This window comes from Catharus ustulatus, chromosome 28 (assembly GCF_009819885.2).
Source record: "Catharus ustulatus isolate bCatUst1 chromosome 28, bCatUst1.pri.v2, whole genome shotgun sequence".
NCBI classification, from domain to species: domain Eukaryota; kingdom Metazoa; phylum Chordata; class Aves; order Passeriformes; family Turdidae; genus Catharus; species Catharus ustulatus.
The window spans coordinates 5017311-5043987 of NC_046248.1; the positions used below are offsets into that span (position 1 = coordinate 5017311).

General features: G+C 45.2%; 1 protein-coding gene across 1 annotated transcript; it reads right to left on the reverse strand.

Annotated features, from left to right (window-relative positions):
• Window positions 1–1006: 1006 nt before the first annotated feature.
• Window positions 1007–24156, reverse strand: POU2AF1 (POU class 2 homeobox associating factor 1). The gene is made up of 12 exons (XM_033081746.2): window positions 24079–24156; window positions 16787–16914; window positions 16182–16224; window positions 15835–16106; window positions 13274–13545; window positions 9216–9321; window positions 7971–8117; window positions 6016–6067; window positions 5098–5264; window positions 4628–4744; window positions 1926–2090; window positions 1007–1713 (listed from the first exon to the last, which is right to left on the reverse strand). The coding sequence occupies exons 1-12, from the start codon at window positions 24092–24094 to the stop codon at window positions 1642–1644; spliced, it is 1557 nt and encodes a 518-aa protein (XP_032937637.2). The 5' UTR covers window positions 24095–24156; the 3' UTR covers window positions 1007–1641.
• Between the last annotated feature and the right edge of the window lie 2521 nt (window positions 24157–26677).

Genomic DNA, 26677 nt, shown 5'->3' on the forward strand with positions numbered 1-26677 from the left:
CCAGGTTCTGCCTAAACACAGCCAGGCTCTGCCTAAACACAGCCAGGCTCTGCCTAAACACAGCCAGGCTCTGCCCAAACACAGCCAGGCTCTGCCCTTCAGTCACTGCCCCATCGAGGCAGGGATTGCACAGCAATTCACAGAGCATTTCACAGAAACGCCAAAGAGAATCTGTTAAACCCCTCAGGTGGGGTGGGAGCAGGAGAGCACTCACTCCTTGCACCCTGACCAGGCACAGACTCGCAGGTTTTTAGGGTTTGCTGCCCTAAAATCTGTTGGAGACCCACAGGAATTCTCTGTCCCACACAGGTGAGGGCTCAGTCCCCACCTGAGGGACTCCCAGAGCTGGGGATTGGGATGGACTGGATTGGATTGGATGGGATGGGATTTTGGGATGGGATGGGATTTGTTTGGTTTGGTTTGGTTTGGTTTGGATGGGATTGGATGGATTTGGATTGGTTTGGATTGGATTGGATTGGATTGGATTGGATTGGATTGGATCGGATTGGATTGGATTGGATGGGATGGGATTTGTTTGGTTTGGTTTGGATGGGATTGGATGGGATGGGATGGGATGGGATGGGATGGGGTTGGATTGGATTGGATTGAATTGCATTGGATTGGATTGCATTGCATTGCATTGGATTGCATTGGATTGGATTGGTTGGGTTGGACTGGATTGGATTGGATTGGTTGGGTTGGATGGGATTAGATTGGATTGAATTGGATTGAATTGGATTGGATTGGATTGGATTGGATGGGATGGGATTGGATTGGACTGGATTGGATTGGATTGGATTGGATTGCATTGGACTGGATTGGATTGGATTGGATTGGATTGGATTGGATTGGATTTGGGTTTGGATTGGATTGGATTGGATTGGTTGGGTTGGATTGGATTGGATTGGATTGGATTGGATTGGATTTGGGTTTGGATTGGATTGGATTGGATTGGTTGGGTTGGATTGGATTGGATTGGATTGGATTGCATTGGATTGTAAATCCAACCCTGCCCCATGCCCTTGTTCTTACAGCACCTGGTTCTTTTCTTGGCCTGGCCATGGAGCTGCTCCAGAGCCCCCACAATGCTGAGATTGGGCAGTCCCAGCTTGCAGGACCCTCCCATGGCACTCCTGGGTTTGGATTTCCATTCCCTCAGGTCAAATCCAGCTAGGGTTGACTCAAGTTCTCCATCCAGGCTTTCCCTCCCCTCTGGATCCTGCATTCCCAGGGCAGCAGGGTCACACCAGAGAGGCTGCAGCATTTCCAGCAGTCCCTGTGCTCCCTCAGAGCAGCATTCCTCAGCCTTTTACAGCCAGGCTCTCACCTAGTGCTCTGTCACCTCTGCTCCCAAATCAAAGCTTGGCTGTGCTTCCAACTTATCTGGAATATTTCCTTATTTATGGAGCAGCCAGTTGATTTGCTCACCTCCTTGCTGGAGGTCTATTCCCTGTTACCCAAATTGAGTTTTTGGCCATTTGAAAGCTCATCTTCTGCTGTCTGACGTGGCCACAGGGGGAGGAACGCTCTCACCCCATGCTGCTTTCAGCCTGGAGAGCAGGGATGTGCTGCAGAAGCACCCTCACAGTTTTATGGGAGGCAGAGGCTGGAGTCGAAGCCATTCCATAAATTGCAGTTCATTCAGGATCTGGCATTTCTACGGCAGGAGTTGAATGCAGGTGTGACTTTCCCTTTCTTCAGCAAATGCCTGACCTGCCAAAAAAAGTGGAATTTCAGGAACATCTGGGCACCACCTGAGCCATTCAACCATTCAAGCACCATCTGAGCCCCCCAAAACACTCACACAATTATTTACACGTACATATTCAACTAAATAAACACCCAAATACATCAGGAATGGGTTTATACCTGCAAGCACAAAACCTGGAGCGTGCAGGGGGAGGGCAGCAGTGAGGACCCCATACCTGATCCCCAGCTTTTCCAGGAGGGGCCATGTGGATTGGCTGGTCATTGTCCAAATTCCTGATGCTGGGGTCTGCCCCGTGCTCCAGGAGCAGCTGGATGATTTCCTTCTGGTTCTTGTCACCAGGCAGAGCAGCTGCCATGTGCAGGGCTGTGTTGCCATGGGCCTAAAGCAGGGGGAAGGGAAAAAAAAGGAGTGAAAAATCCAGATAAACCCCCTGGTGAGCTGTGCCACCTTCCCAGAATCATCCTAGAAATGGAGACGTGAAATGAGAGAAGAATCCAAGTGGGATTTGTCATCAGGAGGTGAGGGAGGATCTCTGCTCTGCTTCTCCCAGGCAGGAGGTTTGTGGATTCTGATTTTTTTCCTTTGCTAGAGCACCACAAATTGGGGGGCTTTGATGCTTTGGGTGTAGGTGATAAATACCCCATAAGCAGGAACATTCCCTGGTTGCTGAAATCCCCCCTAAATCATAGCTTCATATAGGATTGCTCTGAAATTACCCCTAAAACTGCTCTCAAATCACCCCATAAATCATATCCTTGTGTATGATTGCTCTGAAATCCCCCCTAAATCACAGCTTCATATAGGATAGCTCTGAAATTCCCCCTTAAACTGCTCTGAAATCACCCCTAAATTGTAATCTCATGTAAGATTGCTCTGAAATTACCCCTAAAACTGCTCTGGATTCACCCCTAAATCATATCCTCATGTATGATTGCTCTGAAATCACCCCTAAATCTCACCCTCATGGAAACAGAAGCCTGGGGAGTTACTGGAAAAAGAGAAGGCTGTAACAGGCATGGAAATATTTCACCATTAAATTGGATTATAGACACTAAACACATCACACTGGTGCCCACCACACCAAACTCCACAGCACCAGACCCATTTGTGCCCCTTTTCCCAACACTTCCAAGTGCCAGGAAGGTGCAAACTCCCCAAATCTAGCACGGATTTTCTCCAGTGGCAGGATTTGCACAGCAAGGACAGAGCTGCCTGTGAAGCCAGGCATGGATGGAGGGTGCTGCAGAAGCTCTGGTGCCACCAGACCGTGTCAAAATCTGTGCCCTGTCTGGTCAGGTATGACTGGTAACGGCTGAAAATGAGAAAAAGTTGATAAACAAACGCACAAGGCGAGGTATTTTTAGTCTGCAAGAGTCTCATTGAGGCAGCTGCTCGGTTTTATTTCTCTCAGAAACAATCGTGGGTTTGTCATGACATTGGGATGGTTGGGCACAAATTGCAGGCTGTGTTAATATTCCAGTTGTTGAATGAAGAAATGTGGTTTTCAGGTCTTGTTAGCCACTGGGACATCAGGGAGAAGTGAAGCAGAAAATGAAATGGCAGAATTTTAATGGCTTTTCTCAGACAAGACATGTTTTACAAGCCCTGAACAAGCAGATCCTTGTCATGTTTGTTATCCCACAAAGTCAAGGGATGGTTACAAACTCTTTACAGGATTTCTTGTTAAAATGGAAAGATCTGCACTTGAGAGCTTCCAGATCCAGGCATGGGCTCAGGTAATGAGGCAATCTGACAAGAACTGACCTTGAAGCCTCAGGTTGACTTTAACAGATCTCATTTGAGACAAAGTGGGCTCCAGGAATCCTCCAGATGAAAACAACACCTCCAAGGCTTCAATGGTTTTGTCATTGTGAAAACAGATTTGGAGTGAGACAAGCACAAGCAGTGGGAGAGCCAGGGAAACCCAACCATGGCTGTTTCATTCTCTGAGGAGCTAAAAAAGTCAGGATTTCTCCCTGCCCCAGACTGAAGACTCCAAGTGATCCTATCAGAGCAGGAATTGTGATCAAGAGACAACAGAGACTGCCATGGACAGGCCCTCACCTGCCTGAGGGTCTTTAAAGATACAGAAAGAATGCAGTGAAAATCCCTTCCCTGGGCAGAACACACCAGCTCGGCGCCATCACCCACATGCACAACCCCAAAATTTGTTTTCTGCAGTCCAGCAGAAACCTGGAGGGGGTAAAAAAAGTGAAGCTGCCAGAGAAATTCAGTTCCTTCCTGAAGGACAGAAACTCTGGGGAGCACAAGCAAGGCTGAGACTGAAATAAAAGCCAGCTTTGTTTCATTCCTCAACAAAAATCCTCTCAGCCCTGCTGAGGGGGGCAGCCCTGGCTGCTGGGACACTGCTGAGGCTCCCAGGAATGTCAGGATTTCTGTTTGGTTGCCTGTGTGAGATGCTCTCTGCTCTGAGGTAGTTTTCTCTTGCTTTACCCAACCTAGGGATGGCAGTGCCAGGAAATCTGCAGATAACATTTGAGGCAGGAAGAATCCCCCTGTCCCTTGACAGAAACAGGAACTTTGTCCTTCCTCTGATGCCACATTTGACACAGGGATGGATCAATAGCTGGCTGCCCTGAGGTGCCACCTCTCTGCTGTGCTGCTGTCATCACTGCAGGGCTGGTTTTTCAATCCTCAGCCTAATCTAAAGTTCATGTTTCTCCTCAAGAAACCACTTCCCATGTTCTTCCTCCTCCCTGCTTATCTCCTTCTCATCCTTCATCTGCTGCTGGACAAGGGTCCTGATTTTCAGGACAGAGTTCAAGCCAGGTGCTGCTTCCCTGGTGAATTGTCTGTTTACTGGAAAATGCAGTTTGGGGTTGAAAAGAAGTTCAGATTTACAACTTTTGCCCTTTCCCTCTGTAAAAAAACCCCACTGTTGTTGACAAAAATTACCTTGTTGTTGACAAAATCCTTGGACTTGAAAGCGTTCAGCTCCAGGAAGTACCTGAGCAGGGAGACATTCCCATCCTGCACTGTGTAATGAAGAACTGTCTTGTTGCTTTTCACATCCTATTTAAAAACAGAGGAAAGGAATATTTAAAAAAAAAAAAAAAAAAGTTAAAAAAAAAAGCCAAATAAGAAATGCTCTGCAGGACAAGCTGGAGATATTCCACAAACCCATCAGGGATATCCCACAAACCCAGCTCTGCAGCTGCTGGGGAGCATCTCCCTCCCTCCAGGGACCCTCTGAGTGCCCAGTGTCACTTCAAGAACTCAAAAAGCAGCACCTAACCCTGCCAGCAGTCCTCTGAGAAGATTACAGGCTTGGCCCCTGTGCCAGCAGCTCATTCCTTCTCAAATTGTGTGTTTTGAGCACCAAAGGGGGGAGAATTCCCAAGCAGGCAGGGCTGAGCCCATCTCACCCGGCTGTAGATGGAGGCTCCGGTCTGCACCAGGAGCTGGATGCAGGATTCCAGCTCCCTGCTCTGCTGCTGCAGCTCCCTGTGCTGCTCCTCTGGCAGGGCCTGCCTGCCCTGCTCCCTCAGCAGGCTGTTGTGGGCCAGGACAGCACAGTGGAGAGGGGTATGGCCTGGAAAAGAAGTGTGGGATGGAGGGGAGGACAGTGCCAGGAAAATACTGAAGTGCAGGGCTGGCGCAGAGAGCATTCACTCAGTCACTCATTCAATTATTCACTCAATAATTTATAAAATCATTTGTTCAATCATTGATTCAATCATTGATTCAATAATTTATTCTATCATTCATACAATCATTTATTCAATCTTGTATAAAATCATTTGTACAATCATTTATTCAATGATTCATTCCATCATTCCTTCCATCATTCATCCAATCATTTATTCAATCATTCATTCCATCGTTCCTCCCATCATTCATTCAATCATTGATTCAATCCCTCAATCAACCATTTATAAAACCATTTATTCTATCATTCATCCAATCATTTATTCAATCATTCATTCCATCATTCATTCAATCATTGATTCAATCATTCAATCAACCATTTATAAAATCATTTATTCTATCATTTATAAAATCATTTTTTCCATCATTTATTCTATCATTCATCGTTTATTCAGTCTGTGCAGGTGTTGTCCTTCTCAGGTTTCTTCTCTGGCTCTATGGACACTTTTTGGGGCACTCCAGAATGTTTTTAATTCCAGTGAACCCCCTGAGCCATCAGCACCTTGGAATTTTGTGGCATTTGAGTGCACTGACACAACTTTCTCTCCCCCAGCACACCCCCAAAACCCAAGGAGCATCAATGCAATGAAATACCCAACACAGGTTTTCACAGCACTTGTGCAAAAGGTTTTTACCTTCAAAATCCTTCATTTCCAAATCCAGAGGGAAACCCAGAGACAGGATAACCTGGAGGCAACAGAGAAATGCAGAATTTTAGTTCAGCAGAACACTGTGCAAGCCAAAATCAGCCCAAACTAACAAAATGTGAAATCACACAGCACCAGATAATGATAATTTAACTACAAAGTCATTATTTGATTCCAGTGAATTTGCCAACAGTGACATCCAAGGTGATCACATTCCCTAACTCCCACCTAATCACCCTTTTACATTCTCAGTTCAGAGCAGTAAAATGCAGTCACTGCCCCCAGCTCAGGAGTACCAGACTCACTTTCACCCTGGATTAGGCAAAGACAGCAGAACATGTTTATTTGAGTGATCCTTGACAAGGACAAATGGAAATCCCTTCTTGACAGAACTTTATGGCCTAAGAGTTTGCCAACACTGACAATTCTCAGGCTGGATTTATTTACTTTTTGTTTTCAGTGTGAAGTTAAACCCTCAGCTTGTGGCAATGAGGGTGCAGAGACATCAGGAATTGTGATCTGGAGATGAGAATTCCTGGGATGTAGCAGAGAATCAAAACTTGACAACTCTTTAATATAAGAAAAGTATAGATTTAACATGATGGAGTTAAGAAGATCCTTGTCTGTGGTATTACAGAGAATTTATTTATTTCTTTTGGGTGTATGAAGCAAGTTTTTCACATTAATGGCTGAGAATTTTTGCAGTGACTCATCTGTGTCAAGTCAGACGAGCTCAGGACAGAATCCTCCCACTGAAACATCACCCAGAACGGTTAGGGCTTGACTTCTCTCCTTCTAACAAAAAGAAAACATACCCAGATCAAATATTGACAGCCAGCTCTGAGGTGTTTATTAGAGATTAGATAGTTAATCCATTAGAAAAAAAACCCAACTAATAAAATAAACAAATAGATCATAAAACCTTTCATGCTCTGACCACATCGAGCAGCGAGTCCCTGCCCATTTTCCCTTTTTATGTCGAGGCAAAAAAAACTCAAAAACAAACAAAAAACCCACAGAAGGAAAACCAAACAAAGGAACCCTGCAATCCAAACCACCTCAGGGCACTCTGAGAGGCTTTGTTGGCATCCTTTTTCCTACTGAAGGAAGCACCTGTTTTCCAGAGAACTGGCTGTGTTATACATTAACTGCTAACGAATGCTGGACGTGGTGCCAGCACCACAGGCACCCCCTGCCCTCCAGGACCTCAGCACAGCCACCAAACCCTGCCTGGCATGGCTCAAGATAGGGTTTTTAAAAAATTAATATCATTATAAATATATATAATTTGAATAAAATTAAATTTTTCATTAATTTCTGGCCCATAGTGAAGGTTTTAAGGCTCACAGGGTGCTAATCCCTGCTGTGGAATCCCTTCCCAAAATTCCCACAGGGCCTGGTTGAAAGTGTTAATTTGCTGCTCAGGGCTGGCACAGAGCTCTGTCTGCAGAGAAATCCAGCAAGCAGCAGGCAAGCCAAGATTAGCTCAACTAAGTCAGGTTTTGAAGGGAAATCTGAAAAATGTGCCTGACTGTGCTGGGCTGTCCCTGTCTGCAGGGTCACAGCTCATCTCTCTGCTGCTGCCTTGAGTCTGGACAGGATTTTTTGCTCCTGAGTGACTGACAGTGAGCTCAGGGAGGGGTTCCAGCCTGGCTTTGGAGCTCCCTCTCCTCACACCTCATGGCTGGGGAATGCCCTCAGTGCTGAACACCCTCTGTGATCTGCAGAAATAATTTCCTCCCCCCACAGAGCCACTAAAATATTTTCTTCTGTAACAGCAGGCTGCATGTACATCCCTAAAACAGGAATAAAACCACTCTGGGAATTAGGAATTGCCCAGTCTCCATCACTCACTGACATCCTGCCTTTATTTAAAAACACAACACCAACACTTTATTGTGGTTTTATCCCACCAGCAACTAAAACCACGAAACTTCTCCTACCTGCAGCACCTGGGTGTAGCCATAGGTTGCAGCAAGGTGCAAAGCTGTCTGTCCTTTGTTGTCCACAGCGTTGACATCTGCTCCTGCCTGGATCAGGTCGTGCACAATTGCTGCCTGCCTGGCAGTGACAGCCACCAGCAGGGGAGTCTGCAAGAGCAGCAGCACAGCTCAGGAAAACCCCAGGCACGATTAAGGGAGTAAAAGTGGGTAAAGAGAGTGAATCTGGGTGAAGAGAGCAAAATTGGATAAAGAGAACAAAACTGGGTGAAGAGAACAAAACTGGGTAAAGAGAACAAAACCAGATAAAGAGAAAAAAGTGGATAAAAACAATAAAATTGCATAAAGAGAATAAAAGATAATAGGTAAAAGAGAATAAAATATTAGATGCCTTCATAAAAGGAAATAAGTAAAAGAGAATAAAATATTAAATGCCTTCATAAAAGAAAATAAGTAAAAGAAAATAAAATATTAAATGCCTTCAATAGCTACACCTTGGGCAGTCAAAAGCCTCCCAGAGGCTACACTCAAGGTGATGGTCACAAGTTTTTCAGATATAATTTGGTCCATTTACATATCAGGGGTTATTTCTCCAATTACAGCTTCAGTTTGCTCCACTCTCAACTCACTTTTGTTAAAATGAGGTTCCAGGCCTAGAGAGAAATTGTTTTGTCTGAATAAAATGGGAGAACAGGAGTTGACAGGCTATGGAGATTTAGAGTTATGCACTAAAGAATTGCAGGATTATAAATACACAAAAAATAGAAAAATAAAAAAGCTATTTTCTATTTTTTCTAAGGCAGCAGCAGGTGCTGGTGTAAAACAAGGGAAAGGGCTGGCTGAAATCCCCAGGGCTGTGGTGCCAGGGATGAGCACAGCTCACAGGGTGGTTTGGAATCCTGCCTGGCACCGTGAGATGGGGACATTCCCCTCTGGTGTTCCTCACCCTTCATTCAGCTGGAAACCCAAAAATCCTGATTGCATCAGGTACAGAACAAGTCAGTTGGCCATAAAACCTTCATCCTCAGACTGATGCCAGCACAGAAATATTTTGCTGGACCACATCACTCCGTGAATCAGGGGCTGCAGAAGGAACGGGCTCGTTTATGAACACAGAATTTTACAATCCTGCCCTCAAGCGAGCTGTATCAGCCAAGCCATCCTTGCAGGAGCAGAGGAGCAGAGCTGGATTTTTAGGATATCTCTGTGCCAGTCACTCCAAGGCTGTTCCCATCCCAAACTCTTTACCTTTCCTCTGTGCTCCTTGGCATCGAGTCTCCTCAGGGCTTTCATGCGCTCTGCAGCTGCCAGCGTGTGAGCCCTCAGGCCTTTAGCTGCATAAATATGCAGAATTCTAAGACAGCAAATAGAGACACCCATCACTGATGGAGCACACCACGCTGGGAACAAAATTTCACAGGGTAGCACCGCCACTTTTTGGGGTTTACACCACAAATGCGAGCCCCAGAATCTCCGGTTCCCACGGGAAGGGCTCCTACCTCCAACACTGCAGGGTCCAGCAGCCCCCAGCTCTCCTGAGCTGCCTCCTTCCCACTTCTGCACCTTCCTTCAGCTGAGATTCACCACTGGGAGGTGGCAAAGTCCTCCACAATTCCCAGCTGGGGGAATTGTGTGTATAAATCTCTTTTGGGGGTGATACGGCTCTGGGTGTGTTGGTGAAACCTCACCATGGGGGTAACAGCCACTCCCTAATGGATATATTTTAATATATCCACCTTTTAAACTCCCTAATTGATATATTTGTAATATATCTACATATTAAACTCCCTAATTTATTTATTTTACTATATTAAATGGATGTATTTATAATATATCAATCTGTTAAACTCCCTGATGGATATATTTTAATATATCCACCTTTTAAACTCCCTAATTGATATATTTGTAATATATCTACATATTAAACTCCCTAATTTATATATCTTAATATATCCAATGGATATATTTGTAATATATCAATCTGTTAAACTCCCTAATGGATAAATTTGTAATCTATCCACATATTAAACTCTCTAATTGATGTATTTGCAATATATCCACATGTTAAACCCCCTAATTCATATATTTTAGTATATACACCTGTTAAACTCCCCAGCTGATACATTTAAATATATCCAATGGATGTATTTGTAATATATCCACCTTTTAAACTTCCTAATTGATATATTTTAATATATCCACTTGTTAGACTTCCTAATTGATATATTTGTGATATATCAACCTGTTAAACTCCCTAACTGATTTATTTTAATACAACCAATGGATATATTTGTAATATAGCAACCTGTTAAACCCCCTAATTAATATATTTGTAATATATCCACTTGTTAAACTCCCTAATGGATATATTTGTGATATATCAACCTGTTGAACTCCCTAACTGATATTTCTTAAAATATCCAATGGGTATATTTGTAATATATCAATCTATTAATCTCCCTAATGGATATATTTGTAATATATCAACCTGTTAAACCCTCTAATTAATATATTTTAATATATACACCTGTTAAACTCCCTAATTTATAAATCTTAATATATCCAATGGATATATTTTAATATATCTACCTGCTAAACCCTCTAATTGATATATTTTAATATACCTACATGTTAAACTCCCTAATTGATATATTTGTAATATATCCACATATTAACCCCCCTAATTAATATATTTTAATATATCCACCTGCTAAACTCCCCAGTTGATATATTTTAACACATCCAATGGATATATTTGTAATATACCCACATGTTAAACTCCCTAATTGATATATTTTAATATATCCACCTGTTAAACTCTAATTGATATATTTTAATATAGCCAATGGATATATTTGTAATATATCCACCTGTTAAACCGTCTAATTAATATATTTTAATATATCCACCTGTTAAACTCTAATTTCTATCACAATTCCTGGTGAGGGGGACAGTCCTTATATTTTGCACAGGACAAAGCTGTCACAGCCCAAGGGAGTGGCTGGTGGCCCTCAGTGATAAAAACTCTTTTCTGCTTCACTTTGTTCATCTGGCTCTGCCTGGAGCCACTTCCATGGCCCCAGGTCCCCCCTGATGGAAATTCCAACCCCTGGGACAGGAGGAGACCACCCCACACTCAGTCACACCAAGCCCTGGCTGCATTCTGCTCCACACACAAATATTGGATGGTGGGGAGCAGTTGTTCCTCTCCTCAGGTCGTTTTGTACCCCTGGCAATTTCAGGAAGTGGAAACACAATTTTCTGGCTAATCTGATTTTCAGTCAAGCTCAGCATTGCACACCCACACATCCCCAAGGGTGCCAGGAGAGGATAACAGTGATTGGAGCTGAACTGCAGGAAATGCCTCCAGGCCACAGCTGGATCATGGAATTCCTTCTTAGTCTGCTTAAGGTGTAAAATTAGCACAGAGTCTGACAGCTAATCTCTGGTTCTAGCCTGTACATTTATTACTGAGCTAATTGATTGCTTAACCAGTGCTTGTGGATGGGAAATAAAACACTCTAGGCATAGCAAAGTTACTGTAGATCTTTATTGGAAAAAAAAAAGAATTTGTCTTTTTTTTTTTTTTTTTTAACCAGAACAACCCAGAAAGAAATGATGAAACAGTTTCATCTTTGCTTTATGTTCACATACAGAATTTACATACATTGGAGTGAAAGGAATTGAAAAGCAATCAGAGCAACCACAGGCCTGATTCACAACTGCTTTATCCCTGGAACATCTCTGCACTCTATCAAACTGGAGGAAGCAGTGGTGAATTAAGCTCCTTTGAATTAATTTCTTTGCTGGGTTTTTCTGCAAATATAAGCCACTAATTTCAATGCAAACCTCAGCTCCTGCTCTTTTCCAACAACTTTATGATCACTTACATGATCTAGTGCTCATGTCTTCCACATTTGTCCATATTCAATAAAAAAATTACTCTTGGAAAGTCTTTAAGACCTTCAACTTGAGTTTTCAAACCTCACCCAGGCCACTCTAAATATTGCCTGGGTGGCAACTGGACTCCAGGTCATAAAGAGTACAATAAATTATTTTGCAGTTAGTCTTGCAAATAATAAAATCATCTGAAAGTCCTGGGCTTTAGAAAGCAGAAAAACCCAGAGAAATTGTGTTCACCAGCCAAGAGCCTCTTGTTTGTCAAGAAAACAATAAGCAGGGTTCAAGGGGATGAATCTCCTGAAATATATTTGGCATCCTGAGCCTCAACCAAAATATTTACAGTTGCATCAGGGGGAAAAGTGAAGCTACTCATTCTCCAGGGAAGGAAATCAGAAAGCCATAAAGGGTTTGTGTGCAGCTCTGGGCCTGGGGAACTTCCCAAGGAGAGGCCACTAAAGTTCCCTGGCTCAGCACATCACCAGCTCCCCACTCAAACACAGAAAAGTGAAAATATTGCCAAATATCAGCAATGCCATGGATTCCTTGTTGGGCTGCAGGGAAATTCTGGAAAATCTGTCTGCTCCTTGATCTCCTGATACAGAGTCATGAATTACAACCCTGGCTGAGACAGAACTCTCAGAGATTTCAGGATCTGTCCCCTGGCAGCGTGACCAGCCAGCCACTAAATCAGCCCCAAACCCCTCAAATTTGGGTTTTTCAGAGCCCCAAACCCTCTGCAGCTAAAACACAACCCCAGCTGACAGCTCCACAGCTGCAGGGCAGGGTGAGAGCTCCCAGCCACAGCTTGGTGTGAATTCCTGCTCTGCTCAAGGCATCTCTGACTGCTCTGGCATTCAGCTCAGCTTTATTTTATTTATTTTTTCACCTACCTGCACCAGCAGAACAAAGCTACACTTCACCTTTTCCTGATTTCCAAAGGAATAGTAAAATTTAGGAGAGAAAAATGTCAATTTAAGCTCCCCCAATGTTTTCTAGTGGGCTAAATCTGGTGAGAGTTCCTCCCTGGACAGGTCAAAGACAAACAAAAAAGGAATTTACACAAAAGCTGCCCCAATGAAATGGGTTTGCCAATATTTAGAGGCAATTGTACCCTCACCCAATGCTACAGTTGGCCTTGGCTACACTGGAATCTGTGATTTTGGGGCCATGAGGGTGAAAATCACCTTGTGGTGGTGCTGAGCACAAGTGTGCAGCATCCAGAGCTGGACCAGCAGAGGAATCTTGTGCTGGGCGCCAACACAAAGCAAATTTCACTCCAAAATTCCCACCCCACCCACTTCTCCTCCCTCCCCAAAACCCTCTGAGGTGCTGGATGGAGCAGGTGATGCTCCAGATGTGCAACCTAAAGCCCTTCCACAGACAGAGCATGGCTTAACACGTACGTATCATTGTCTTCATCTTCCAGGAGCAGCTTCTCGATGGGCAGCGCACCGATGGCTCTGCGGGCATCCTCCAGCTCCTGGGGGGCTGGCTCGGGGATGGAGATGGGCACAGGCACCAGCTGGGGCCCAGGGAAGGAGGAGGAGGCTGCAGGGTACTGCAGGCTGGAGGCTGGCAGGGCAGGCAGGGGTTGTGCCCATGGGAAGTAGGGCAGGGGCGGCTGCGGCTCCGTCACCTCCAGCGGTGGCACCATGGATGGGGGGGTGCTGCGGGGCTGGGGGGGGAGAGAGGGGAGAAATGAGACAAAGGCAGCCTGGTGGGATGGGGAGAGAGGAAACTGAGACAAAAACAGCCTGGTGGGATAGGGAGAGAGATACCAAAAATGAGATAAACAGCCTGATGGGATAGGAGAGAAATACCAGAAATGAGACAAAAACAGCCTGATGGGACAGGGAGAGAGCAAAATGGGACAAAAACAGCCTGGTGGGATAGGGAGAGAGATACCAAAAATGAGACAGACTGATGGGACAGGGAGAGAGCAAAATGGGACAGACTGATGGGACAGGGAGAGAGCAAAATGGGACAGACTGATGGGACAGGGAGAGAGCAAAATGAGACAAAAACAGCCTGATGGGATAGGGGGGAGATATCAGACATGGGACAAAACCAGCCTGGTGGGATAGAAATACCAGAAATGAGACAAAACCAGCCTGATGGGATAGGGGAGAAATGTCAGAAATGAGACAAAGACAGCCTGGTGGGATAGGGAGAGAGCAAAATGGGACAGACTGATGGGACAGGGTGAGAGAGCAAAATGAGACAGCCTGATGGCATAGGGAGAGAGATAACCAAAAAATGAGACAGACTGCCTGATGGGACAGGGGAGAAATACCAGAAATGAGACAAAACCAGCCTGGTGGGACAGGGAGAGAACAAAATGAGACAGACTGATCAGACAGGGAGAGAGCAAAATGGGACAAAAACAGCCTGATGGGATAGGGGGGAAATATCAGAAATGAGACAATCAGCCTGATGGGATAGGGACAGACACCCAAAAATGAGACAAAGACAGCCTGATGGGATAGGGAGAGAGCAAAATGGGACAGACTGCCTGATGGGATAGAGAGAAAAACCAAAAATGAGACAAACAGCCTGATGGGACTGGGAGAGAGATACCCCAAAATGAGACAGATTGCCTGATGGGATAGGGGCAGAAATACCAGAAAATGAGACAGTCACCTAGCTGGGACAGGGGACAGAAACAGTAAAAATGAGACAATCTGCTAGCTGAGACAGGGGATGGAAATACCAAAGAATAAGACAAACAGCCTGATGGGATAGAGGCAGAGATACCAAAAAATGAGACAAACAGCTTGCTGGGATAGGGACAGAAATACCAGAAAATGAGACAAACAGCCTGCTGGGACAGGGACAGAGAGAGTAGAAAATGAGACAAACAGCTCGATGGGGTAGGGGAGAGATATACCCAAAAATGACCCAATCACCTAGCTGGGGAAGGGGACACAAATACCAAAAAATGAGACAATCAGCCTGATGGGACAGGAGCAGAAATACACAAAAATGAGACAATCTGTTAGCTGGGATAGGGGACAGAAATACCCAAAAATGAGACAAACAGCTTGCTGGGACAAGGGGCAGAAATACAGCAAAATGAGACAGACTGCCTGATGGGACAGGGACAGAAATATCAAAGGTTGAGACAATCAGCCTGCTGGGATAGGGCACAGAAATACAAAAAAATGAGACAGCCTGCTGGGAAGGGGGCAGAAACACCAAACATTGAGACAATCATCCTGCTGGGGCAGGGGGAGGATGCAGCACAGGTTGGGGATGCTCATCCCACTTCTGACATCCCCCATCCTTCCTCTCTGCACTGAGGGTGACCTCAGGCTCCCTCCCTTCTGTCCCATTGTCACCCTCCCTGTGAGCCTGTCCCACCCTGTGCTGGCAGTGCCCTCTGCACAGTCCCACCGAGGCTGGAGGCAGCTCCCTGGAGCAGTCCAGGCAGAGCCACATCCCAATCCCTGCACAAGGACACAAAAATGGTCTTTGGGGATGTGCTGGCTCTGTCTGAGCAGCCACACTGAGGCAGGGAAAGGAAAATCATCTTCCCCTCTAAAGGGGACCACATCATCTTGTGTCAGCCAAGCAGATTTTGTCTGGCCTGAAGCCAAATGTTCTGCTGTCTTTACATATTTTGACCTTGCTCTTTTATCCTTTAACAGCATCTCCTGAGAAATTTATTGCCAAGTCATCCTTCCTATCCCACCTGATCAATACATTTCCTGGAACCCCAGTGACATTCCTTTTTTTAATTTTAAATTTGGAAATAAAGAGTGAAAATCTCAGTCTGGAAGAGTGAAGAGAGCTGGGGAAAAGGTTGTGAATTTTGCCTGATTCCAACCACAACATTTCCCCCTGTCCAAACAACACGGCATGGATGCAAAGACACACAACAGCAAATAAATAAATCAGAATGAGCACACCTAACTTCTAGAAGGTAAGAATTAACATCATTTCCAGCTTGGTGTTTTTGACTTACTGCAAAATTGGTGATGAGAGGCTGGGAGGTGTAAGTGAGGACAGAGGAGGGTCCCACCAGGGTGTAGCTGGGGCACACGGGCTGCACGTACATGTCTGCAGAGTAGGGACAGCTGCCAGCCTCGTGGGACACGTACTCAGGGTAAGGGCTCCACTGAGCCAGGGGCTGCAGGGAGCTGCCAGAGGGCTGGGACATCCAGCCAGAGGCCACAGCTCCTTCCTCTGGGCCGGGCACAGCAGGGCCAGCAGCGTCCATGTCGATGCAAGGCTGGCCTGGAAAACAGGACGGGGTTAAAGCCCAGCTCAGCACAGGGGTCACTGCAGGGATGGAGAGGCAGGGGTACATACCCATGGGGGGGTAGGAATGGACTGGCTGATGGGGCAAAACGACCTGGAAGAGAGGGGAAAAAAGTAAAAATCAAAAGTGAAGCCCATCAGCATGAAATCCAATCACTGAGTTATCAATGTCAGCTTTGAGGACATGAACTATCAATGATTATCCATGTCAGGGTCTGGATTCTCCCTGAACTGAACCTGGCAGCCAGGACACACCACCCCAAACACCCACAATGTCCCCTCAGCTCGAGGGGACCCTGAAATGAGTTTAAATCTCAGGGTGCAGAGAGAATTCTGCCTCAGAGGGGATCCAGCCAAGCAGGGAGGGCAGTGAGGCTGCAAACAGGCAGGGCTGGCTCTGCAGGGGCTCTGCTGCACTCCTGGACAAGCTGTGCCTCCCTCCCAAGCCTGGGAATCAGATCCTGCCAAGTGCAAAGCACTTTCCCCTCTCCATTAAGTCAGCACTAAAATCTCCCCACCTCAGGGATGTTGATGGCACTGCCAGGTAGCACCAGGCTCTGAATGCTTTAGAGATGCAAAGGTTTCTTTTTTTTGGCAGGGTATTGCAATCACTGAGCTCCCGAGGGAGAATTCCCTCCTGTTGGTTTTTTCCCTACCGTTGTGGCTGCAGTTGCACTGGAATTTTGGACATTCCCCCTTTTCCTCTTGAGCAGCTCCTTCACTGGCTCCTTCACTCTGACACCTTGGTAGGGGCGAGGCTGTGGCTGCTGCTCTGGGCCAGAAGCTGAGAAAAAAAAAAAAGAAATTAAAATTTATGTAACATTTATTTTCCTTTCCCCAAATCCCCATGTCAGCTGGTGGCTGTACCAGGAAAACTTTTATTTTATTCTTCCTTTCCTTCGTGTCCCTCAGTGGCACTGACCTGCAGAGCAGCTTTACACACTCCCAAAAGGAAAATCAGACCAAATATACCCAAAATGTCACACACCAGAACTGCTGGCCAGGCAGGGACATAAAAAAGTAGAGATTAGATATTTAAGAGAAATAAATTCACTATTAAAGCAATCCAAATTAGGAAAGGTCATTTGGAAAACCATTTAAATATCATTAGCTGGATTTAAATATCTCAACCTAGAGCTGTATTTCAATTCCATGATTTGAAATTTTGCTCATAGCTTGACAAACAGCTGACAACACATCCCAGATCTAAAACCAAAATCCTCCCAGCTCACAGCCATAAATTCTGCTCCATTTTGGGGACTGAAGTTTACAGGCAGCTCCAAAAGCCTCTCCCTGTGAGCAGGGAGAGCAGAATTTCTGCCAGGGGCAGAATTAACAACTGATATTTGAGCTGAGTGTGGAGGAGCTGATAGCAGGAGGGAAGCAGGGAAATCAAAGGCTGCTGTTTGTAAAAGCACCGATAGCAGAGGTGCTGCCTGCCCCTTCCACTGCTCTGTGCTGGGTAAATACACTATTTGATAAGTTTTCCATTTTTAAAGATTGCAGCTTGGTTTGGAGGTGCAGGTGGGTATCCAGCTCCAATCTGAATTTTAAGCTATTATTCCACCCCAGGAATTTATTGAGATTCAGCTCCTACAAGAATGAATCATTTCACCTCAGATCATCTCTCCCAGCTGCATTTAATTCTGTGCACACTGAGATGTTTCTGCTGCACCTTCCTGGGAGGAGAAAAATGGAGCTCTAACAATCATAAATCCACCTCAAGGATTACTTAACAGAATAAACACTTCTGCTCTGATTTCTTTTTAAAAAGACTTTTTTCCCTTCAACTTGGCTCTTTTATTAACTCATTATACATAATTTAATTATGAAAACTTGACTGGCCACTATAAATCCTTTTAGGACCAGGCAGAATTCCATTTATGAGCTGAACTGCTGCCTTTGTTATGCACATTAAGGAAATTTTTTACTTTTGCACTGTAGTTGTAGCAAAGATCATTTTCCAGCTTTTGCCTGATCGACCTTTGCTTTCTCTGGACATCCTTTGTGGCTCTTTAAATCAGTTTTTTTACATTCCCATGAATCCTGTGGCTTTCAAAATGAAATTTTAAAACAGAATAAAGGTTCTTTAGGTCTCCATACAAGCATCCAGAAGGGCTTTAATACAATTCACGTTTTGCTTTTTAAATGTAATTGGTATTCATTTATTTGAGTGCAAATAATAAAGAGTTTTATTATCAACTCCACAAATCTGAGCTCTGCCAGAGCTGCCTGAGTGACAGAAATGAACATTTTGGGGAGTAGCTCATCCCCAACTCATCAAAGGGCCTCCCTGCAGAATTAGGGTGGGGAAGGATGGTGGTTTCTGGCTCCAGGTTTGGGGGATGGGAAAGAAGAAATTTACTGTAAAAGCTGACAAATATACCTATTCAGAGTTTCCGGTGTAAGCAGAGTAACCCCAAAAAGAAAAAAAAAAGTAAAGAGAAAAAAAAAATATTTTAAAAACCAAAGTCTGCAGATCATATTTCGGTTCCCCCAAGCTGACCTCCAGAAATAAAAATAATGTGAGCACAGCTGCTTTTCCACTGCTCAGGGGTGTGGGGTCTGAGCATCACAGACAGACCACAGCAAAATGACTTTGGGGCTTCAGGGTGCAATTCCTCATCGAGCTAAAGACCCGTGGTCATTTAAAAACATCAGCATTTGGAGGAATAATGGCAATTAAAATATCTCTGTAAAGGAAGGACCTGCATTTAGTCATCCTGATATAAAGGTTTTAACAAACTATGAAGCTGTCTTGGACCAAGGTTGCATTATATTTTAATTTTAGCCATGAGAGCCCGTTCCTGTCAATAAAATTAAAGGAATAGCAGCAGTGTCCTGGTTTTTTCCTGCAATTCCAGGACCACAGAACACCCATGTGCTGTTCCTCAGGTTTGGATTTGCAGCTGCTCTGCCAAGCTGGGGCATTGGAGACATCTCCAGTCAAGAAAGAAGAGAAGGAATCCAAACCCAAGAGGTTTTGCAGTGGTTTCCACGTTTCATTTGGGCTCATTTCCACAGGCTGCCTGCCCTGAGCTCAGCCCCAGCCTCCCTCCCTCAATGTTATCACCTGGGGTATTTGCTGAAAGTCCACAAAAGCCTTGTGAGCAAACTTGGGAAGTGGCTGCAAAGGCACCAAATGGCTCTGAAGTCAGAAGATGTTGGATTCCAGACCACTCAGCCCTGGAGCATCCAAACTGCACAAAAAACATTCCTGGGGATCTGCCACCCTCTGATTGTGCAGGTACAGACCCCTGATCCTCAAAATACCGATCTGAGTGGAAATCCAGGCTGGGGAAGCGTGAGAAGGCACGACCAGAGATTCAAACCTCCATCCTGCCCTGCACTCTGGCCCAAGCATTGCTGGAGGAGGAGGGAAGAGAGTGGCAGAGCAGCTGCTGGAAGGGCGCAGGCAGCCGAGCGTGGCGGGTTTCAGATCTCTAAACCTCACCCCAGCACCTCTGGCCTTCACACACCATCACAAGCTCAGTTTCAGCCTTCCAGCCAAGGCACAGCAGTTTCCCAGCAGGCAGATTTTGGTTTGAAATCCCCTGCTGCTCCCTCTTGAGAAGATTTCTGTGCTCACAACGATGATAACTTTATCACTGTTAACACTGCAAATAGCTTTCCCTTTTTTTTTCTCCCTTCACCCCTCCAGTGTAATAAATAATTGAAAAGAAACACAATAGTTTCTCTTGTTTGCAGTAACACCAAAAAGCAATCGCTGACTGCAAATAACAAGGGAAATTTAGATTTCAATTAGCAAACCCTGAGTTAATGGCTTGGATATTGGAGGCCAAATCACATTTTTATCAGACACAGTGAACTTAGGCTAATAAAAAGAAGAAAGAGGCTTCATTTCATGGGCTTGTGTGCTTAGAGTCAAATCAAAACCCTTTTACATCCATGCCCATTGCAAGGGACCACACATTGGTCATGATCCTGTCCTTGTTTCCTGGCTAATTACAGAGTTTCCCTCAAAAAAAAAAATCAGAACCCCAGGATGATCTTCAACTCTGCTTTGTGGGCAGCAAAGCACTGAAATGCATTTAATTGCCCAAAATCCCAGCTCCATGCCAATCCCTCACAGCCTTCAGGGTATGTCCTGCTTTTAATTAATATTTTAATTGATCCAGCCAACAGTTAAAGGTGAAACACTGGCATGACCCACCTGCAATTCCAGCCCCTGGAAATAAAAATCCAATTATTTCTGCCAAGATCCGCCTGAACCTGCTGTGTTGGTGGCCAAGGCTGGGGTGCCTGGTGAGCACCAGGTTCCTGATCTAAATTAATTAATCCACCCCTGACTGATAATTCTCTGGCTGGTCCTGAGAATGAATAACCTCACCAGCACCAAATAAATCACGAAACAACTCAGAAAATGTTTATCTGAGTCCCTTTTGGCCATTTCTTGCTTTGTTATTTTTCAGTCCCAAAGGACACATCCCAAAGCCCCAGGTTTGCACATCCAGGCTCATTTAGGGGCTGGAGGGGACATGCAGCTTTTTTTGTGCTTTTGACACAACCCAAATTTCCCTTGAACTTGTGGAGAACACCAGGAAAATGGAGCTGGAGAGGATTCTCATTTATCCTGTTCAATGCACTGGGGGTGGGGAATTCAGGAAAGATTTTGGCAATGCAAAGCACCCACCAAACATCTGGGCAGAGAATCTGCTTTAAAACATCCCAGCTCAGAGCAGGGGCAGAAAGGGCTGAGTGATTGCTCAGAACACGAAAATGAACTCAGCAGGGTCCTGGGCATAATTCAATATTTCACCTGCTTGCCAACACCTCAGATTCATGTTTGGCCAGGCCTCCTACACTGTATTATAACCACCAAAGCCAGTAAAATATTAATTTGACAAAAGATTGTTTTAGATTTATGGCCAATATCTTCATTTTCAGGTGTTGGAAGATGTTCCAGGGATGGAACTAGCCTTGGATTCAGGAAAATCCACGTGCCCTGTGCTGTTCCTGAGGAATGCTTCTGATAATTGTCCTTTAAAAAATATTCCCTTCACACCTAAAAGGATCTAAATGAGTGGAGAGCACTGTGCAGAGCCTGCATTTTGTTCCCACACAAGGAAGGGACTGCAGATGGACAAATACAGAGTGGATTTGCGATTTTTCCACTTGGATAGAAACCAAAATCAAGAGGAGACACAAAATACTGGCTGACCCCTGCTGCTCTGGTTATTCTAATTAAAAAAATAAAAGCTTTCAAGTGCCAAATGAGAGTTGGATGTAGCGGTGAGGACCACTAAAAATTCTCTGTTTCAGAATAAGAGAAGCCCTGGTGCAAAGGGGAAGCTGAGATAGACAGAAAGTGTCTTTAACCTTAAGTCTCACCCTCAGGTCCCCATTCCTCCCAGCCCAGAATACTCTTTCCATTTTAGTAATGCAAGCTTTCCATTGAATTGCTGCCGTGGTCATTCGTAGAGTTTGACACCTGCTCTGCAAAGCATGGATGGGCTCAACTTTGGTGCTATCCCTCTTTCCCGGTGGGGTTTTACCAAAATTGTCGCTCACAAGGTGCAGAGCGTGGCAGTTTCAGCTCTCAGTCTCATTAGCTGATACTTTCAGGGTGGCTCTGTGCAGCCCCACATCTGTCGTGGGCAGGAAAGGTTTTCTCTCCACTTTAAAAGCGTTTGGGAAGGGGTTTGCAGAGGTGTGAACTCGCTGCTCTCGGTGGTGAAGGGAATCTGAACGGCTCAATCTCTGCCCCTGACTGCAACAGGAGCCAAAAAACTAGAGAGCAGGCAAAACCAGCAGCTAAATAGGAAATTCCTACAGAATTCGAATTAACTAGGCTGGAAAAGACCTTTGAGATCATCAAGCCTGAGCTGCTTCCACGCTTTTCAGAACACAAACCATGGAAGGGTTGATGTAAAAAATTCACTGTGGAGGTACCAATAAAAACAAACCAAGAGGAAATATCTGGTGCTGCCCATGAATTTCCCATCCCTGAGGGGCTGCTGGTGCTGCTCCCCTTGGGCAGAATCCTGGGGAGCCCCGACCAGTCACTTCTCCTGGGCCGTGGGAGGGGAGGCTTTCGGGCTGAGCCACCCTGGGGGTTTTGGGAGCGGAAGCCCAGGGCCCCAGTCCTGCAGAGGAGTCACTGTGCTGTGACCTGGGGAACATCCTCAGCCCGCAGGGAATCCCAGCCAGCAATTCCCAGAACCTCCTGCACAACAGGAGCCTCTGGCCACGGCAGCAGAGTGTCCCAGCTTTCTGTGTGTTCCTGCAGAAATGTCACCTGAAGGAGCAGGGAACCCCCCTGGGGAAATGTCACACCTGCTCCTTGACAGGGTTCTTGTGTCCTTTTTGGGGTTTCACAGAATGTTCTGATCATCCAAGTGAGCCCAAAATCTTGGTGTTGCCAGCACCAAATGAGCCAAGCTCAGGGTTTCAGTTTGGAGAGTTCCCAGCTCACCTGAGAGCTCTGAATCATTTTCTGTGTGGCCACAGGACATCCATGGGTCACAGGTGGCCTGAGCAGGTGGGGAGGAAACGTGAGCTGGTGGCACTGCCAGGAGACAGAGGTGACACCAAAAGGGGACAAAAAACCACTGAGAGCTCCAACTTGCACTGAAACCCACGGGATGTGGCACTGCCCTGCCCTCAGGGGTCACACAGGGGGCTCAGGACTCCCCTGTCCCCAAAGCTGCCATGGCTTGGAAAACCATGATTCACCAGATTCCCAGCAGCTCCATGCTGAAAAAGGAATTCTGACAACACTACAGAAGGAGGGAGATTCAAGGATTAACAAGCTCAGGGAAACTGGGCAGGTTAATTTGTCTACAAATGATCATCAGGGAATGACTGACAGCATTTGACTTGAAATTCCTGCAAGGGCCAAAGGAAAAAAGTAAAATAAAACCAGTTCCCAACTTCCCAAAGTATTCAGTTCCCAATTCCCTCCTACCCAAAGCATTGTTGTTAGCATTGCTTTATCACTGCAGGCAAAAAAAGAAAACCCAACCCAAATAAACCATTCAGGGAGATTGAAAATCAGGATTAAAATCAGGATTTGGATGTAATCATCTTGCAGTTTTTTCCACATCTCCTGAAAACTGCTCAAGGTGAAGGGGGAAATTAAAATAAAACTTCCCAAATACACATTAGAGCTTCCAAAATGTTCAAGTGGAAAGAAAGAAAGCAGGAGAAAACCCAGAGGAAGCAGATCTCAAAGCAAACAAAGGCACAGGGTGCTTTACTACACGCAGTAAAACAACCCAGAAGCTGTGATAAAAAGATGAGTAATCTCAGATAAGTCACTGGCCAGGGTTTAAGAAATTAATTTTTCCACTCAGGTGTGTTGCACCAGTCTATGCTAATGGAACAGCAGGGTGAGAGGCAAGGGGTGGCAGCACAGTTGCCAAAACGAGCATCACCTACTGATGACAAATGAGATATGATGGTGATAAGAGCGAGAATGAAAACCTTGCAAGAATCAAACACCTACCTGGAGCAGGATCAGTAAACTACAGCAGCAAAGGTGGGCCCAGAGGAGTGAGATTATCTTGAAAACAAGAAAACTGATTTCCTGTAAAGTCATAACTGTATTGCCCTCAACTGCTTTGTTCCTGATCTTTTTTAATTAGCTGAAAGAAATACATATAAAAAAAAAAAAAAAAGGCCCAGAAATAAGATTTCTCACAGGTTTCACTTTTCAAAAGGAAAATTTTCTGCTATGTAACCACCGTAACCTTTGATATAATACCTGCATCCTGTTATTGTTTTTATGAATCATAGTCTTCCACTTGATTCATAGTGATGAAAGCCAACAAAGCAACCCTGAGCTCATATCCCTGCTGGAAAATGAGCATCACACTCAGCTCTGGCCTCTCTTGAGCCATCCCTGAGCATCCCCTCCCCTGCCACTCTGCTGATTGATCCCTCACAACCCTCAGCAGGTAGGAAAAGCAAACCAGAGCTCACTTACATTTTTGCCAGTGCATTCTGTGATGGGATGGAGTTTTTTTTTTTTTCCCCTTCTTTGGCTGAGGATAACTCAGCTCAGAGTGTGTGTGTGAGGCTCCTGGGTGGGGATGTGACAAGTGAGGGTCAGGATGTTTCTTTCGGCTTTTTAAAAGCGCCGTGTTCCCGCTGAGCCCGGTGACATCATCACCCCTCACCCACAGCACTTCTACATTTTCCCTTTGCTCTCTGCTCCTTCCTCTTCTTCTTCATCTTCTTCTTCTCCTTCTCCTCCTTCCCCACGCTCTGAGGGCAGCCCTGCATTAAAAAGGAGCCACCAGGATGGGTTTGTGCAGCCAAAGGTGGCACCTGCCCCTCCTGGGATTTTCATCACAAATTTCCACCATCAGGGCAAAAGGTTGGGCAGCACCAAAGGGTCTTGTAGGGAGGTTTGGAGTGATGATTTTTTTTTTTTTCTCACATTCTGCTGGTCTGCAGGGCACAGCTCGTGTGTTCACACAGCCAAACCAGCCCCCAGGCCTGGCCCTTTAAATGTGCAACTCTTCTAAAACCCAGCCTTGAGTGTTTGCTCCTGCCTTATGAGAATCTCAACTCCCCGGGGCCACTAAATTTGAACTTGTGAGGAAACACCTGTAAACACTTCAAGCCCCATTAAGCCAGGACGTCCTTCATTTAAAAAAGAAACCCCCTTTTTTTTTTTTTCTGTTTTGTTTTTATCAAAATACAGCATTTCCTACCCAGGGAGAATCAGCCCTTCCAAAGCTGAAGGAAGTCCATGAGAAGTTCTTGGCATTACTGACAGCACCATTAACATCCACACCATGAGCACAGCCCTCTGAAAATCAAACCCCTGGGGTCAATTTTCACAATTAACACTGATTTGGGAGATTCATTCCCAGAGAAATATTTGCTGGAGCTGCACAGTGATGTCAGGATCTCGTCATTCCCATCTTGCTGTTCAGTTTTAAACCATTGAATCGCCCCAGAAATTTGCTCTCCCAAATTTTTCATCCCATGAAAAGACCAAGGTAGGATCTGCTGGGGTTTTTAGGCAGAATTCTAAAGGAATTTTATGCTTTCAGGTGTTTCAGGCAACTCTTGAACCATTCCACGACACACCAAACTGCACTGAGTGGAAAACACTGATGAATCAGATGAACACTTAATTGTACTCACTCTGCTTCAAAGACTCGTCCAAAAAACCAAAAAAAGAAGCAAACCCCAGAGCAAGTGGAGTGGAAAGAATTAAGGGATGTGCACGTCTGCCCTCCAAAATAGCCCAAGCTGCTCTGTGCTAGGCACGAGGGCATTGTTCAGCCACATTTTGCATATCTGAATTTCTGCTGAGTGCCAGCCCCACGCTGGGACATCCTCCCTGTGCTGAAGTGCTTAGTAACAGCTGATACTGCAAAACCAGGCACTAGGCTGGGCTTTAACTCCCAGGGAAAGCGCTGAGAGTGGTTCCACTGGAATTTCAGCCACTCCAGAGCACAGAGGAGCAGTGGACTCTCCTATCTGTGAGATATCCCTGTTGTATTTCTCCCCAAACTAATGAAACTCCCTTTCAGAAACCTCCTGCACGTGCAGAATTAAGATAATGCAGCAGCAAATCTCTTCCTGACTAATTGAACCTGAAACCTCCCATTTGGGTTTGCTGGAAGCCAGGGAGCACTGGGAGAAGCTCTGGAGTTTGGCTGGAGCAAAAGCAGCGCCAGAGGGGGGTTTGAAATGTTCCCTGACAAAATTTCCCTGTGGAAACCCCTGGATTCTGAGAGCACAGAGGACCTGGGACAGAGCAAAGCCCAGCATGGAAACCTGATGCAAGAATATCTTAGTCCCTGTTTCCTTCTGCTTTCCTCACTTCCTAGCAGCAGTGCTGCATCACAAGTTGTTTTTTGTTTTTTGTTTTTTTTTTTTTTGGAATGTTTTGTGCTTCACTGTCTTGCTTCTTGCAGAGGTTTTGTGGGGAGGAGAATCCCATTGCCATTGTTTGTCAGTCCTGAGCTTTCTGCTCCTGGAATGTTCCCTGCCAGGCAGGACAGTGAAATCATCATCAGCAGGATCTGACTAAATGTGACAAATCAGAATTGATCATTCTCAGACAGGTGTATTTATTGCTTTTGCTATTTACCAGGCCACTTTATTTCCATTTTTATTTTCCTCCTAGCTGTCCAGAGCCTGACACCAGGAGTTCAGGCAGGACTCTGGGCTGGATTTTCACTCTGTGTACATTTGGGCTCTGCAGAGCAGCAGCAGCACAGGCTGAGATTTGTACACAGCGGCTCTGCAGTCAGATTGCTTCATAGCCCAAAGTAAATATACAGACTCAGATTAAAAGAATCCATATGTGCTTATCATCCTGCCCTTAACTGTGCTTTAATTGAGCTTAGAAAAGCTGTGGGCAACATTAAATAGCTCAGGATTAAACCGGTTTTGAGGTCTTTACATCGATACTTTAAAAATACAAAGCCAGGCAGATAAAGTCTTATTGTAATAAACATCTAAAATGAGGAAGTTGCAGAAAAGGGGCATGTTTTCCCCAGATAAAACAGTTTTGGTGGCTGATAATCATCCATTTCCATATTTTGCCCATGGTTTCTAGA

What these genes read in the sequence shown, in the direction of transcription:
- POU2AF1 (XM_033081746.2), bottom strand. An exon ending in CCATTCCTACCCCCCCATGG is followed by an intron (nt 16,107 to 16,181) that starts GTATGTACCCCT and finishes CCTGTTTTCCAG; the next exon opens with GCCAGCCTTGCATCGACATG. An exon ending in CTCTCATCACCAATTTTGCA is followed by an intron (nt 13,546 to 15,834) that starts GTAAGTCAAAAA and finishes CTCCCCCCCCAG; the next exon opens with CCCCGCAGCACCCCCCCATC.